We start from the raw sequence: 12,729 nt of genomic DNA, 5'->3' as shown, positions 1-12,729 counted from the left end.
AATAAAAAAAAATTGTTTTTACCACATGTTACATTTTCAGTCTTTTTGTTACATGTAATTTTGTGGTTATTTTAAATTGATTTTTATTCCACATGTCATTTTATGGTTTTTTCATTTTATTAAATTACCAAATGATATTCAAATATAATAATAAATGCATATCAGTTTTATTAATATACTTTCCTTCTAATTTCAAACTTACTAAATTAAAACATCATTAGTTTCCTTTTTTTATTTATCTAAATTATTTGTTTAAATTAATTTTTTTTAATAATTCAATATTTTTCTTACTTTTCTTATAAATTCAAACTTCTCAAATATTTAGAATTTCATATTTATTTTTTCTTTTAAATAAACTCAGGTAATACTTTGGTCTCACACCTACTATACTCTAATAAATAAAGATTTGTTTTTACCACATGTCACATTCTCATTCATTTTGTCACAAGTCATTTTGTGGTTATTTTAAATTAATTTTTATTCCAAATGTCATTTTATGGTTTTTCCATTTTATTAAATTCCAAATGATATTTAAATTTAATAATAAATACATATCAATTTCATTAATTAACTTTCCTTTTAATTTCATACTTACTAAATTAAAGCCTCATTAGTTTCCTTTTTTTGTTTATCTAAATTATTTGTTTAAATTTAAAAAAGAACAAAAATATTTTTATAATAATTCAATATTTTTCTTGTTTTTATTATAAATTCCAACTTCTCAAATATTTAGAATTTCATATTACTTTTTTTTAAATAAACTCATGTAATACATGGGTCTCACACAAAGTAATTTAAGGCACATGTCAAACTCTCATTGATTTGGCTACATGTCATTTTGTGGTTATTTTCAATTAAATTTTTTCCACATGACATTTTGTGGTTTCTTTTTTCATTTTATCAAATTCCACATAATATTTAAATGTAACAATTATAATAAATGTATATCAATTTCATTAATTGACTTTCCAGTTAATTTTAAAATTTGTAAATTAAAACATCATTAGTTTCTTTTGTTTATTAATCTAAATTATTTGTTTAAATTTATAAAAAAAAAATCACATTAATTTTAATAATTCAATAGTTTTCTAATTTTCTTATAAACTCAATCTTTTAAATGTTTAGAATTTCATATTTTATTTTTCTTTTAAATAAACTCATGTAATACATGAGTTTTACACCTACTATGTATATATATATATATATATATATATATATATATATATATATACCTATTCTAATAAAAGAATAATTTCATTCTCCTTTTGACATATGTCACCTTCTTAGACCTCCTAATTAATGTATATTTTATTCTCTTTTTATCATGTGTCACCATATAATGTTTTCTAATTAATGCATGCCGCTTGTCAACCTATTGATTATGCATTCTAAATTTTAAAATATAAATTTCCCACTGTAATTATATTAAATTAATAACATTAGAATAAAACTTAAAATAAAATTAATACAAAATATAAAGTGATATCATTTCACATATTTATTTAAATCAATTATTAAAATTTATATAACTAAAAAATTCTCTTAATTGATAATTTATTTTAAATAATTTATTAGTAATTTTGAGTTTTTATTATTAAAGTTTAATTAATTTTATAACATTGGTTCTCACGGGTTATAAACTAGTATATATATATATATATATATATATATATATATATATATATATATAATGTGAGATTAATTACATGCATATAAACAATTTAACAATAATGTCATTTTAAGTTATAAAAATATTTGAGTCTCATATATTCATATCGGTTATAATTTTTAACATATATGTAACATAATAATAATTATTTTACTACTAATTATGATATAAACAATTTCATATATTTTGTAATAGTTAATGAAAATTAATATGGTAATAGTGTTAATCCAAACAATTAATTAGTATATTTACAATTAATACTCTCACTTTTATAAAATATGTCAAATTAATTAGATGGCTATAAATTCAAATTTTGCGTAGCAAAAAACATAAACGTATAGAAGCTCAAGGTCTAAGTATGAAGAACAGCTCAATTTTTGTTGTCTTTATGCTTGTTAGCATCCTTTCTATAGGTAAATTTTCTTTTACACTTTCAAATTTAAAACTTATTCAGAATATATATATATATATATATATATATATATATATATATATATATATATATATATATATATATATATATATATATATAAACCATCCACCGTAATTGTATCCATTGTTCACAACTATCATAAAAAATCCAAATAATATGTTATAACAGCGAAATGTTAACTTATGAAATTGTATGTTTTGTTGGTTCTAAAATAACATATATAAAATAAAGATTTAATCATTATTATACCCTGATTTATTTTTTTAAGGATTTATTTAAATATGGGTTAATGTCATCGTTGCCCGACTATCTATCAACTTTTATTTTGAATTGTCATTCATATATTTTTTTAGTAACTCTAATCCTTAAACTTTGAATTGATCTGCTAAAAAATTGATTAATGTAATATTTATCCGGTTTTACCCGTAAAAAATACTTAACTTTATTATTTTATTATGCTTTTTAAGTTAGTTATGACCATCAATGTGCCTTACTTTTAAGTACAATGACATTATAGCTCATTAATGTTTGTTTTATGGTCCAATTAGATCCTTATGCTACGACATATTATATTAATTGACGATAATCGTTTTTGTGTGTAGGTAGCATTAGTATGACTGAAGGGATAATAAATGATCCGACACATTGCTGCACCCCTGAGTCGGCTGCTTGGTTGCCGTTTTGTTGCTGTCTTACTGGAAAACCGATTACGGAAGAAAACTGTGGTAGTAAAAGCAAATGCTATGTTACCTTTCAAGAATGTTTAGAAAATTGTTCTATTCATATGTGTGATGTACCAGATTTGAAGTTTCAAACAATGAAGAAAACGAAGTAATATAGTTGTTGTTTTCTCTATATATTAGCATGTTTCCTCATTAGTTCATTTGACTTTCACAAGTCAAAGACAGAAGAGAGAGAGATGTTTCTATTTGTTGCACTTGTGACATATCAACACATCACTTTTTTGTGTTTAAGGCCTTCTACATAAGCAACCTTTTGAATAGAAATGTTTCCCATAGTAAGAACACCATAATCTCGAATTATCCCATTCTAATTGTTTCCAAATGTGACGTTTCCACCATTGCTAATTGGCCTGAAATCTCGAAGGTATTTTAACCTTCCTGTCATGTGCAAGGACCAGGCACTGTCGATTAACCATTCTTCTTCTTGTTCCTCCTTGCACAAGGCCTGTTAGACGATGCTTAGTGTTCCATCTTTTGCCATGTAGTAGTAGTTCTTTTCCAGCTTTGTAGACTCATCATCATCAATAGTTGCTAGCATGCAGATTTTGCCTTTTGCTTTGATATTGCTGATGGCTTCTTCTTCATCTCCGGATGACCAAACTTGATGGTATCTTTTGACATGGGCCACGTATGCCCTAGCCTTTTCCATTTCCTCTAGTTCTGGAGCCATTCTAAGGTAGAATGCTCTGTCTTTCACCACATTTTCCTTGCAATCTTTTACAAAATGATTCTCTTTGTTGCACTTGTGACATATCTGTTGGAATAGTGTCTAAGGCTATAACTATATTCGGTGGTGCATGGTCCTTTTGGGTTGCCTTCACCATAGCAACTTGAAGGATGATTTGTTAAGAGAGAGTAAATATTATAAGGAATAATATTTAGCTATTTGATTAATATAAGTCATAAATTAATTGGTATTAATTTGGTGACTTAAAGAGATTAATTAAATAAGAGGGTATAAACTGTTAATTGTTTGATAGTTAGACTTTAGACTATAAATCCATTAGGATATACCTTGGACGGATTCTAAGAGCTTTAGGATAACTCAAATCGTCCATAGGGTTATCTATGGAATGGATTTGGATAGCCTTAAGAGAAGATTATCCAATTAGGGTTTAGGGTGAAACCCTTAAGGAGTCTAATAGTATAAATAGACCCTGTGGATGAGGGAATTCGACACACAACCTTAAGCAAGGAACCTCTGGTCGAATTCCTTCCCTCTCCTCTCTCCTAAATCATCTTGCTTGCTATTGGTGTTTGTAAGCCATTAGAGGAGTGACAATTGTGACTCTAGAAGCTCCAAGACAAACAAGATCAACAAGGGATTCAAAGGTATGATTCTAGATCTGTTTTAATATTGTTGTTTAACCTAATTAGCCATTAGAAGTCTTGGATTCAAAAGCATGTTTATTAGAAAGCCTAGATCCAAGCATTAGGGTTTTTGCATGCGCACATAGGAAAGTTCTTATGGCTAAAACCCATCAGTGGTATCAGAGCCTAGATTGGTTTTCTTTAAATTGTTGCTTGAATAACTCAAACAAACCTGCAAAATTCGATTTTTTGGGTTTTGAGTCACTGACTCGGCGAGTTCCAAGGTGGACTCGTCGAGTAGGCCTGACTCGGCGAGTCCCCTTGTGCACTCGGCGAGTCCAGGCGTCAGGAAGGGCCAGATTTGGGATTTTTTCATAATTATCTTATGGAAACTTACCTTAATCATATTAGATCAATGTAAATCTGATTTTTTGATAAATATGACTATTATCTTGATCTAATTAAAGATATTTATCATCCAATAAAATATTTAATTTCCTTATATGATAATGATTAATTATTTTGGTAATTATCTTCAAAGAAATCAAGATAAATCAAATAAAGATAATTAGAATATTAATTGTTAATTGGAATTATTTGTTATTTGATCCTTCATGTTTTAAATGTTTAAAACCTACCCTAAAGTTTTGAAATTTATATTTGTGATTAAAAGTTTTAATTTAGACAACTTAAATTTCAAACCCTAGATTTTGAAAAGTTTAAAATGCAGCCCTATACTTATATGATATTACTAGAATAATATATATATGTATAACTAAATGCTAGTATTACCGCTAGTAGGCCTCATTCACGAAGCCGATCTATAAGGTGGGTATAAGGTTGCGGCCTATAAAATGGCGCTTAGTGGGTGTACACTCACACCCACCGCTTGCTTGATTGGTGGAGGGTCGTTAGCCGAACGGGTAGGATAGGGCAACCTCATCCTCGCATTAAAAGTATAATAAGAAATACGAAGTAACTAAATTTTTTTTAAAATTTCCCAATCTTAGTTACTTTAGGAAAAGTGAATTGATGCAATCCCATGAAATTACACTTTGCACCTTGCTAAGATGTTAGTGGAGCGTGTGTGGTTTACCGGCACACTAATTGGTTCTAAGCGAAGGTGGCAAAGGGTGATTCATTGTTCATCATAGTTCGATGGAGCGTGTGTGGTTTACCGGCACATCGAATAGGTGATCGTTACAATGAAGGCACCATGTGAATTTTCATGGTAATTCACACCCGTTTTGTGATCCTCGGCATCCCAGTCACAAACAAGAGGGGCATATCGAGATTTAAACATGCCATTGAATAGTTCAATGAATCTCATCCGAACCTAGGAATTCTCGAAAACACTTAGGACTAATAGTTTAAGTTTTGTGATGGAGAATTAGTGAATCGTCATTCACTTACCTTCAATTTATTTGCATATTGGATTACGGCATCCCTTTTCTAGTATGTAAATGTTATTGTTGGATCCTAGCCCTAATTTTTCTTATTTGGTGATAATTAGGGATTCTTGTTCTAATCTATCTTTGTCCTTTTTATAGATGTCAAACGCAAACAACGCTACTGCTAGTTCTTTCACGTTGATGAGCCTTTGCCAAAAGGTCACCTTCGATGGAACGAACTTTAGCGAATGGATAAGATACATTCGCACCATTGCTCGCTATGAGGATAAAGAGTATGTCCTCGATGAGAAGCTCGAGAAAATCAACCCCGAAGTTGCTACTCCCGCCGAAATCACCGCCTTTGAAACTCATGAGCGAGATGCAACGAAAGTACATTGCATCATGATCGCCACCATGAACTCCGAATTCCAAAAGTCCTACGAGGACATGTATCCATACGAGATGCATCAAGACTTGTTGGAGAGGTACCACCAAAACGCGAGACAAGAGCGTTACGAGATCTTCACTAACATGATTTCCGCCAAGATGGGTCATGGAGAATCTCTTACCGTGCACTTGCAAAAGATGCAAAGGTATGTCGACCGCCTTCGCAAGTTAAATGTTGACTTCGGCGAAGACTTGGCGATCGACATGGTGCTTCACTCTTTGCCTCCGATGTACAATCAATTTAGGATGACCTACCACATGAACAAAGAGGAGGTCACTCTAAGTAAACTCCAAGGTCTCTTGAGGGTTGCTGAGAGCAATTTCAAGGACAAGTCTGTTGCACCAACTCCCAATCCATCCGCTGCTCCTGTCTTGGCTATTGGTCAAGGGAAGGGAAAGAAGAGGAAAGCTTCTTCAAATAACTATCGAAAGGTGAAAGCCCGAGATGGTTCCTCTTCTAGTGGGACCAAAGTTGATCCCTCTAAGCCCTGCTCTAACCCGAAGGAGGCAGAGTGCCACCACTGCCACAAGATAGGACATTGGAAGAGAAGCTGCCCGGATTACCTGCAAGCCATCAAGGAAGGAAAGATCAAGCCATCTTTCGCAGGTATATACACAATCAAATCTAACGATTCTAATCATGCTATTTCTTGGGTTCTTGATACCGGTTGCGGTTATCACATTTGTTCTAATGTGCAGGGACTAAAAAGAAGTAGGGATGTGGAGCAAGGAAGGATCAATCTAATCATGGGGAACAGAAGATCGTCGCCTGTGACCAAGATTGGAGTGTATTCTTTAGTGCTTAGGAATAGTTTAGTTTTAGATTTGAACAATTGTTGCTATTCGCCAGAAATGGCTAGAAACATCATTTCATTTCATGGTTTATATAGACAAGGATTTAGATTTTCTTTTAATAATGAGAATGGTTCTATTTTGGCTTATCTAAATGGTGTCTTTTACTTTGAAGCTATACCATGTAATGGAATATATGAAACTGTTATGATTGTTGATAACTTAGGAAATGATGTTTTGAATATCGATTCTTCCACTAGTATGGATAAAGCATCCTTGTGGCATTGTCGTCTTGGACATGTCAACAAGAAACGCATAGCCCAACTCCAAAAGGATGGAGTGTTGGAGTCATTCGACCTTAGGGAAGATGACACATGCGATTCTTGTTTACTTGGAAAGATGACTAAGTCACCCTTCACGAGTACTTGTGAAAGGGGTGAGGGACTATTAGACCTAATACATACCGATGTATGTGGACCTTTTAGATCAACCACGAAGGATGGGAACCGCTTCTATGTGACTTTTACCGATGATTATAGTAGATATGGGTATATCTATTTAATCAAGCAAAAGTCAGAAACCTTTGAAAAGTTCAAAGAGTTCAAGAATGAAGTGGAGAATCAATTGGGCAGGAAAATCAAGATGCTTCGATCCGATCGAGGAGGAGAGTACCTAAGTCTTGAATTCCACGATTATCTCAAGGAGTGTGGAATAGTTTCGCAATTGACGCCTCCTAGGACACCGCAGTTGAATGGTGTGGCAGAAAGGCGTAATCGAACCTTATTGGATATGGTTTGCTCTATGATGAGTCGTGCTTCACTACCTATCTTCTTTTGGGGGTATGCCTTAGAGACTGCCGCCCATATCCTTAACCGAGTCCCTACTAAGAAGGTTGCCAAAACACCTCACGAGATGTGGACGGGGAAAGCTCCCTCGTTGGCACATATCAAGGTTTGGGGTTGCGAGGCTTTCGTAAGACGAGATACTCACGACAAGCTTGAACCTTGAAGTGAGCGATGTATTTTCATCGGCTACCCGCAAACTTCCTTTGGATATCTCTTCTATAGACCGAAAGATAATGTTATCTTTGTTGCGAGGAGAGGAGTTTTCCGAGAGCGAGAACTCATAAGCCAAGGAGACAGTGGGAGGCAAATCGAACTTGAAGAGATTCAAGAATCGATAGATGAAGGAACCTCTACCGCTGGCATTCAACCCGAGGAGGAAACTCCGGTTGAACCGATTGACGAATCCTTACCTCTTAGACGTTTCGATAGAGTTAGAGTTCATCCCTAGTTTTATGGTTTTCATATTACTACCGAAGGGGACACGTATATTAGTGATGGTACACTAGTAAATCTTGATGAACCTAATAGCTATAAGGAAGCCATGGCAGGCTCGGAGTCTGCAAAATGGAAAGAGGCGATGGATAGCGAGATCCAATCCATGTACGATAACCAAGTTTGGAATTTGGTTGATTACGTGCCCGAACGTAAGACCGTAGGGTGCAAGTGGATCTTCAAGAAGAAGACCGACGTGGATGGGAACGTACACACATATAAAGCGCGATTGGTTGCGAAGGGCTTTACTCAAACTCCCGGAGTTGACTATGATGAGACCTTCTCACCAGTTGCGAAGATTAAATCTATTAGAGTGATGCTAGCAATTGCCGCATTTCATGATTATGAGATTTGGCAAATGGATGTCAAGACCGCTTTCCTTAACGGAAAGTTGGCTGAGGATGTTTACATGGCTCAGCCAGAGGGGTTTGTGGATCCGAAGCATCCGAATAGAGTGTGTAAGCTTGAGAAGTCCATTTATGGACTTAAGCAAGCGTCTCGCAGATGGAATCTTTGCTTCGATAAGAAAGTCAAAGAGTTTGGATTTGTACGAAGCGAAGACGAATCTTGTGTATATGTCAAAGCCAGTGGGAGTATAGTAAGCTTCCTCGTTCTATATGTCGATGACATATTACTCATAGGAAACGACATCCCGACTCTGCAGGAGGTTAAGTCCTGGCTCGGGAAGTGCTTCGCTATGAAGGACCTCGGAGAGGCTTCTTACATTTTGGGAATAAGGATAGTAAGAGAAAGAAGTAAGAAACTAATTGGACTTAGTTAGAATACTTACTTGGAGAAGGTACTAAAACGTTTTAGTATGGAAAACTCAAAGAAGGGAGAACTGCCGATACAAGGAAATGCCAAGTTGAGTAAGACTCAAAGTCCGAGTACCGAAGCTGAGATAGCAGAAATGAGCCGAGTACCATACGCTTCCGCAGTTGGCTCAATCATGTACGCTATGACTTGTACTCGCCCTGATGTAGCCTTCGCTTTGAGCATGGTTAGCAGATATCAAGGGAACCCTGGCAAAGCACATTGGATTGCGGTGAAGAACATCCTTAAGTACCTTCGGAGGACGAAGGAATGGTTCTTAGTCCTTGGAGGGAGTGATGACTTGAAGGTGCGAGGGTATAGTGACGCCAGCTTTCAGACCGACAGGGACAACTACCGTTCGCAGTCGGGCTGGGTCTTTACCCTAAATGGAGGAGCAGTGACATGGAAAAGTTCCAAGCAGGAAACTGTAGCTGATTCAACGTGCGAATCAGAGTACATCGCAGCGAGCGAAGCGTCGAAGGAGGCAATATGGCTGAAGAACTTCATCGGTGATCTTGGAGTTGTGCCGGCCATAAAGGAGCCCATGGAGATTTTCTGTGATAACGAAGGTGCGGTTGCCTTGACCAAGGAACCGAGGGATCATGGTAGATCTCGACATATCAACAGAAAATATCACTTCATTAGACATCGTGTAGAAGAAGGACAACTCGTAGTGAAGAGGATATCATCAGAAGATAACCCAGCAGATCCGCTTATGAAGGGACTGAGTAGGGTTAAGCACTTGCAGCATGCTAGGAGTATTGGGCTGAAGGATGATATTAGCATAGATTAGATAGTATTAGAAACGTATAATAGATAAATGTAATTAACATTTGATGATTAAATAAAGGAGTTTATTTATGAGTAAAGTTACTGTCACATGTTAATTGTTTAACTATTGTTTCACTTTGCATGTTTTGACTTCTAGAATAATTGAGTTTATTAGGAATAATCGAATTATTCAAATGATCCACAATCGTTCATATGTTGGGAGTAGATATGAATGAAGATTGTCATGAATTGGTGTGTAGAGTGTCTAAATGGTGTTAGACATAGCAAGGATTGCTGCAACGTTCATGAGTGCTTATGAACTGGTTTTGAGCATTGGAATAAACCCGCACTTGCTGGAATCACCTTATGGAATACGATATAAAAAAGGTGATCGCAAGACGATAATATCATATGGTCTTAAAACCTAGATATATGGTTTATTATTTGTTAATTGATTGTGCATTGATAATGCGAAAACGCATCAGTAACTTGATGTTATAAAACGCATTGTTGTGTATAGTTGGTTAATGAATAAGTAAATGCATATAAGTCGAAGTTTATCTGTAAATTTTATCCTAAGAGGGTAGAAGAGATATCTTGGCCACTCGATGATTTGATTTGACTTATGTGCCGGGCCCGGTCAGAACTGAATTGATGTGTTCGATTAAGTTCTATGTCAAATAAATCGGAGATCGAGAAATCTAAATGCTAGACTAACCATTCCATAGGATTGTCAGCATGATATCTAACAGAGGACTGTACGATCCCTTATCTGAAGGACAAGATTGATTAGATCAGAGTTGACAGCGTCTTTGAGAGCTACGATTGCAAACCGTATTGTACTTGTATAGTTACTAGACTTATCCAAGTGGGAGACTGTTGGAATAGTGTCTAAGGCTATAACTATATTCGGTGGTGCATGGTCCTTTTGGGTTGCCTTCACCATAGCAACTTGAAGGATGATTTGTTAAGAGAGAGTAAATATTATAAGGAATAATATTTAGCTATTTGATTAATATAAGTCATAAATTAATTGGTATTAATTTGGTGACTTAAAGAGATTAATTAAATAAGAGGGTATAAACTGTCAATTGTTTGATAGTTAGACTTTAGACTATAAATCCATTAGGATATACCTTGGACGGATTCTAAGAGCTTTAGGATAGCTCAAATCGTCCATAGGGTTATCTATAGAATGGATTTGGATAGCCTTAAGAGAAGATTATCCAATTAGGGTTTAGGGTGAAACCCTTAAGGAGTCTAATAGTATAAATAGACCCTATGGATGAGGGAATTCGACACACAACCTTAAGCAAGGAACCTCTGGTCGAATTCCTTCCCTCTCTTCTCTCCTAAATCATCTTGCTTGCTATTGGTGTTTGTAAGCCATTAGAGGAGTGATAATTGTGACTCTAGAAGCTCCAAGACAAACAAGATCAACAAGGGATTCAAAGGTATGATTCTAGATCTGTTTTAATATTGTTGTTTAACCTAATTAGCCATTAGAAGTCTTGGATTCAAAAGCATGTTTATTAGAAAGCCTAGATCCAAGCATTAGGGTTTTTGCATGCGCACATAGGAAAGTTCTTATGGCTAAAACCCATCAATATCAAAACATCACTTTTTTCTTCTGAGGAAGTACCAAAGTTAGTGGTTTGAATGGATTGCGGTGCTTCCTTTGGTTGAGTATTTTGAGATTGCGATGGTGGGTGGGAATTTTTAGGATAACGAGAGTGATTATTTTGTGGGTTGAAGTTACGGTTGAATGGAGGTTTGTTGAATTGTTGATTTTTACGAAAAGAAGGTGGTAGCCGGTTGAACTGTTAACTAACAAGAGCAATAGCCTTCTGAAATTCTTCTTCATCATCATACTCTGATTCGGCTTCGTATGATTGCGGTTGAGTGCCACACGAGGGAGAATAGGATTGATTATGTGGGGCTTGTGCTATAAGAGCGAGTGGTCCTCTAAAGTAAGCACAATCTTTGAGTACGATGGATTATTGTGCTTACAGTTCCCCGTAGAGCTTGTAGAGAGACATGGAATGAATCTTTATATCTCCTTGAACTATCATCTTAGCAGTAGTCCAATGTCTTCCCAAACCGTTGAGAAATTGAAGGTTTGTTTCATGGTTACTGCGGATGGTGCCAACATTCAATAACTTGGTGACTATCAGATTGAACCTTTTAAAGGAGTCTTCTAAACTTTCGCATGTATGAGCTTTGAAGTTGTTGAATTCATTGAGTGCAGTTGTGAGCTTCATATCTTGAGCTTGTTCTGAGCCGTCGTACAAATTCTTGAGAACATTCCATATCGCTTTTGTTGATTTGCAATTTATTATAATGTCAAAGTTGTCAGGAGCAACTCCACAAGAGATTTCATAAAAAGCAACAACATCATTTTCCATTTTATCGAGATCATCTTTGGTGGGATAGTTTAAGACTGGTTTTCCTCCTCCTAGTATGGCTGTGGCTCCATCAGTTTGAACCGGTGTAAGAACAGGGACATGTGGTCCTTCTTCTACGGACCGCCATACATCTCTACCAAGTCTCCTTAAGTATCTTTCCATTCTCTGAGACCAGTGATGATATTCACTTGCCACCAATATTTGAGCTCGATTTGAACCAACAACACTGTTGGAAACATTCAGAGCTAGTGCTTGTGCAAAATTTTTTTTAAGAAATTAGCTTCAGTGGTATAGAAGGCCCTTTGAAAATCAGAGTTTTGTTTTTCAAAAAGCAACCACTATGGCTCTGATACCAATTGTTAAGAGAAAAAAAGTTGAGATACACTTGAACAAACATTAGAACAAGTATAGTTGCGAAATAGTTTATCTCAAAGGATCATAAAGCTCAGCAATAATAATAAGTTAGAGTTAGATAATTAGAAAGTTAGTTATGGAAATGTAAAGAAATATAAATGACAGTAGGTGATATATCAAGTATACACATAAGTTGATTCATAACATGGAATGCATTCAAACCAAGTTAGTAAGTGAGATCAAGCTTAGTGATGAAGTCACGA

At 35.1% G+C, this 12,729-nt stretch overlaps 1 protein-coding gene across 1 annotated transcript; it reads right to left on the bottom strand.

Annotated features, from left to right (window-relative positions):
* Window positions 1-11,713: 11,713 nt before the first annotated feature.
* On the bottom strand, window positions 11,714-12,274 carry LOC145035702 (uncharacterized). Its single transcript, XM_078984209.1, has one exon. The coding sequence runs from the start codon at window positions 12,272-12,274 to the stop codon at window positions 11,714-11,716; it is 561 nt and encodes a 186-aa protein (XP_078840335.1).
* Between the last annotated feature and the right edge of the window lie 455 nt (window positions 12,275-12,729).

Source organism: Lactuca saligna, chromosome 3, assembly GCF_052625555.1.
Source record: "Lactuca saligna cultivar CGN05327 chromosome 3, ASM5262555v1, whole genome shotgun sequence".
Classification (NCBI taxonomy): Eukaryota; Viridiplantae; Streptophyta; class Magnoliopsida; order Asterales; family Asteraceae; genus Lactuca; species Lactuca saligna.
The sequence above is the reverse complement of the archived record's forward strand: the minus strand, read 5'-3'. Positions and strand labels throughout refer to the sequence as shown.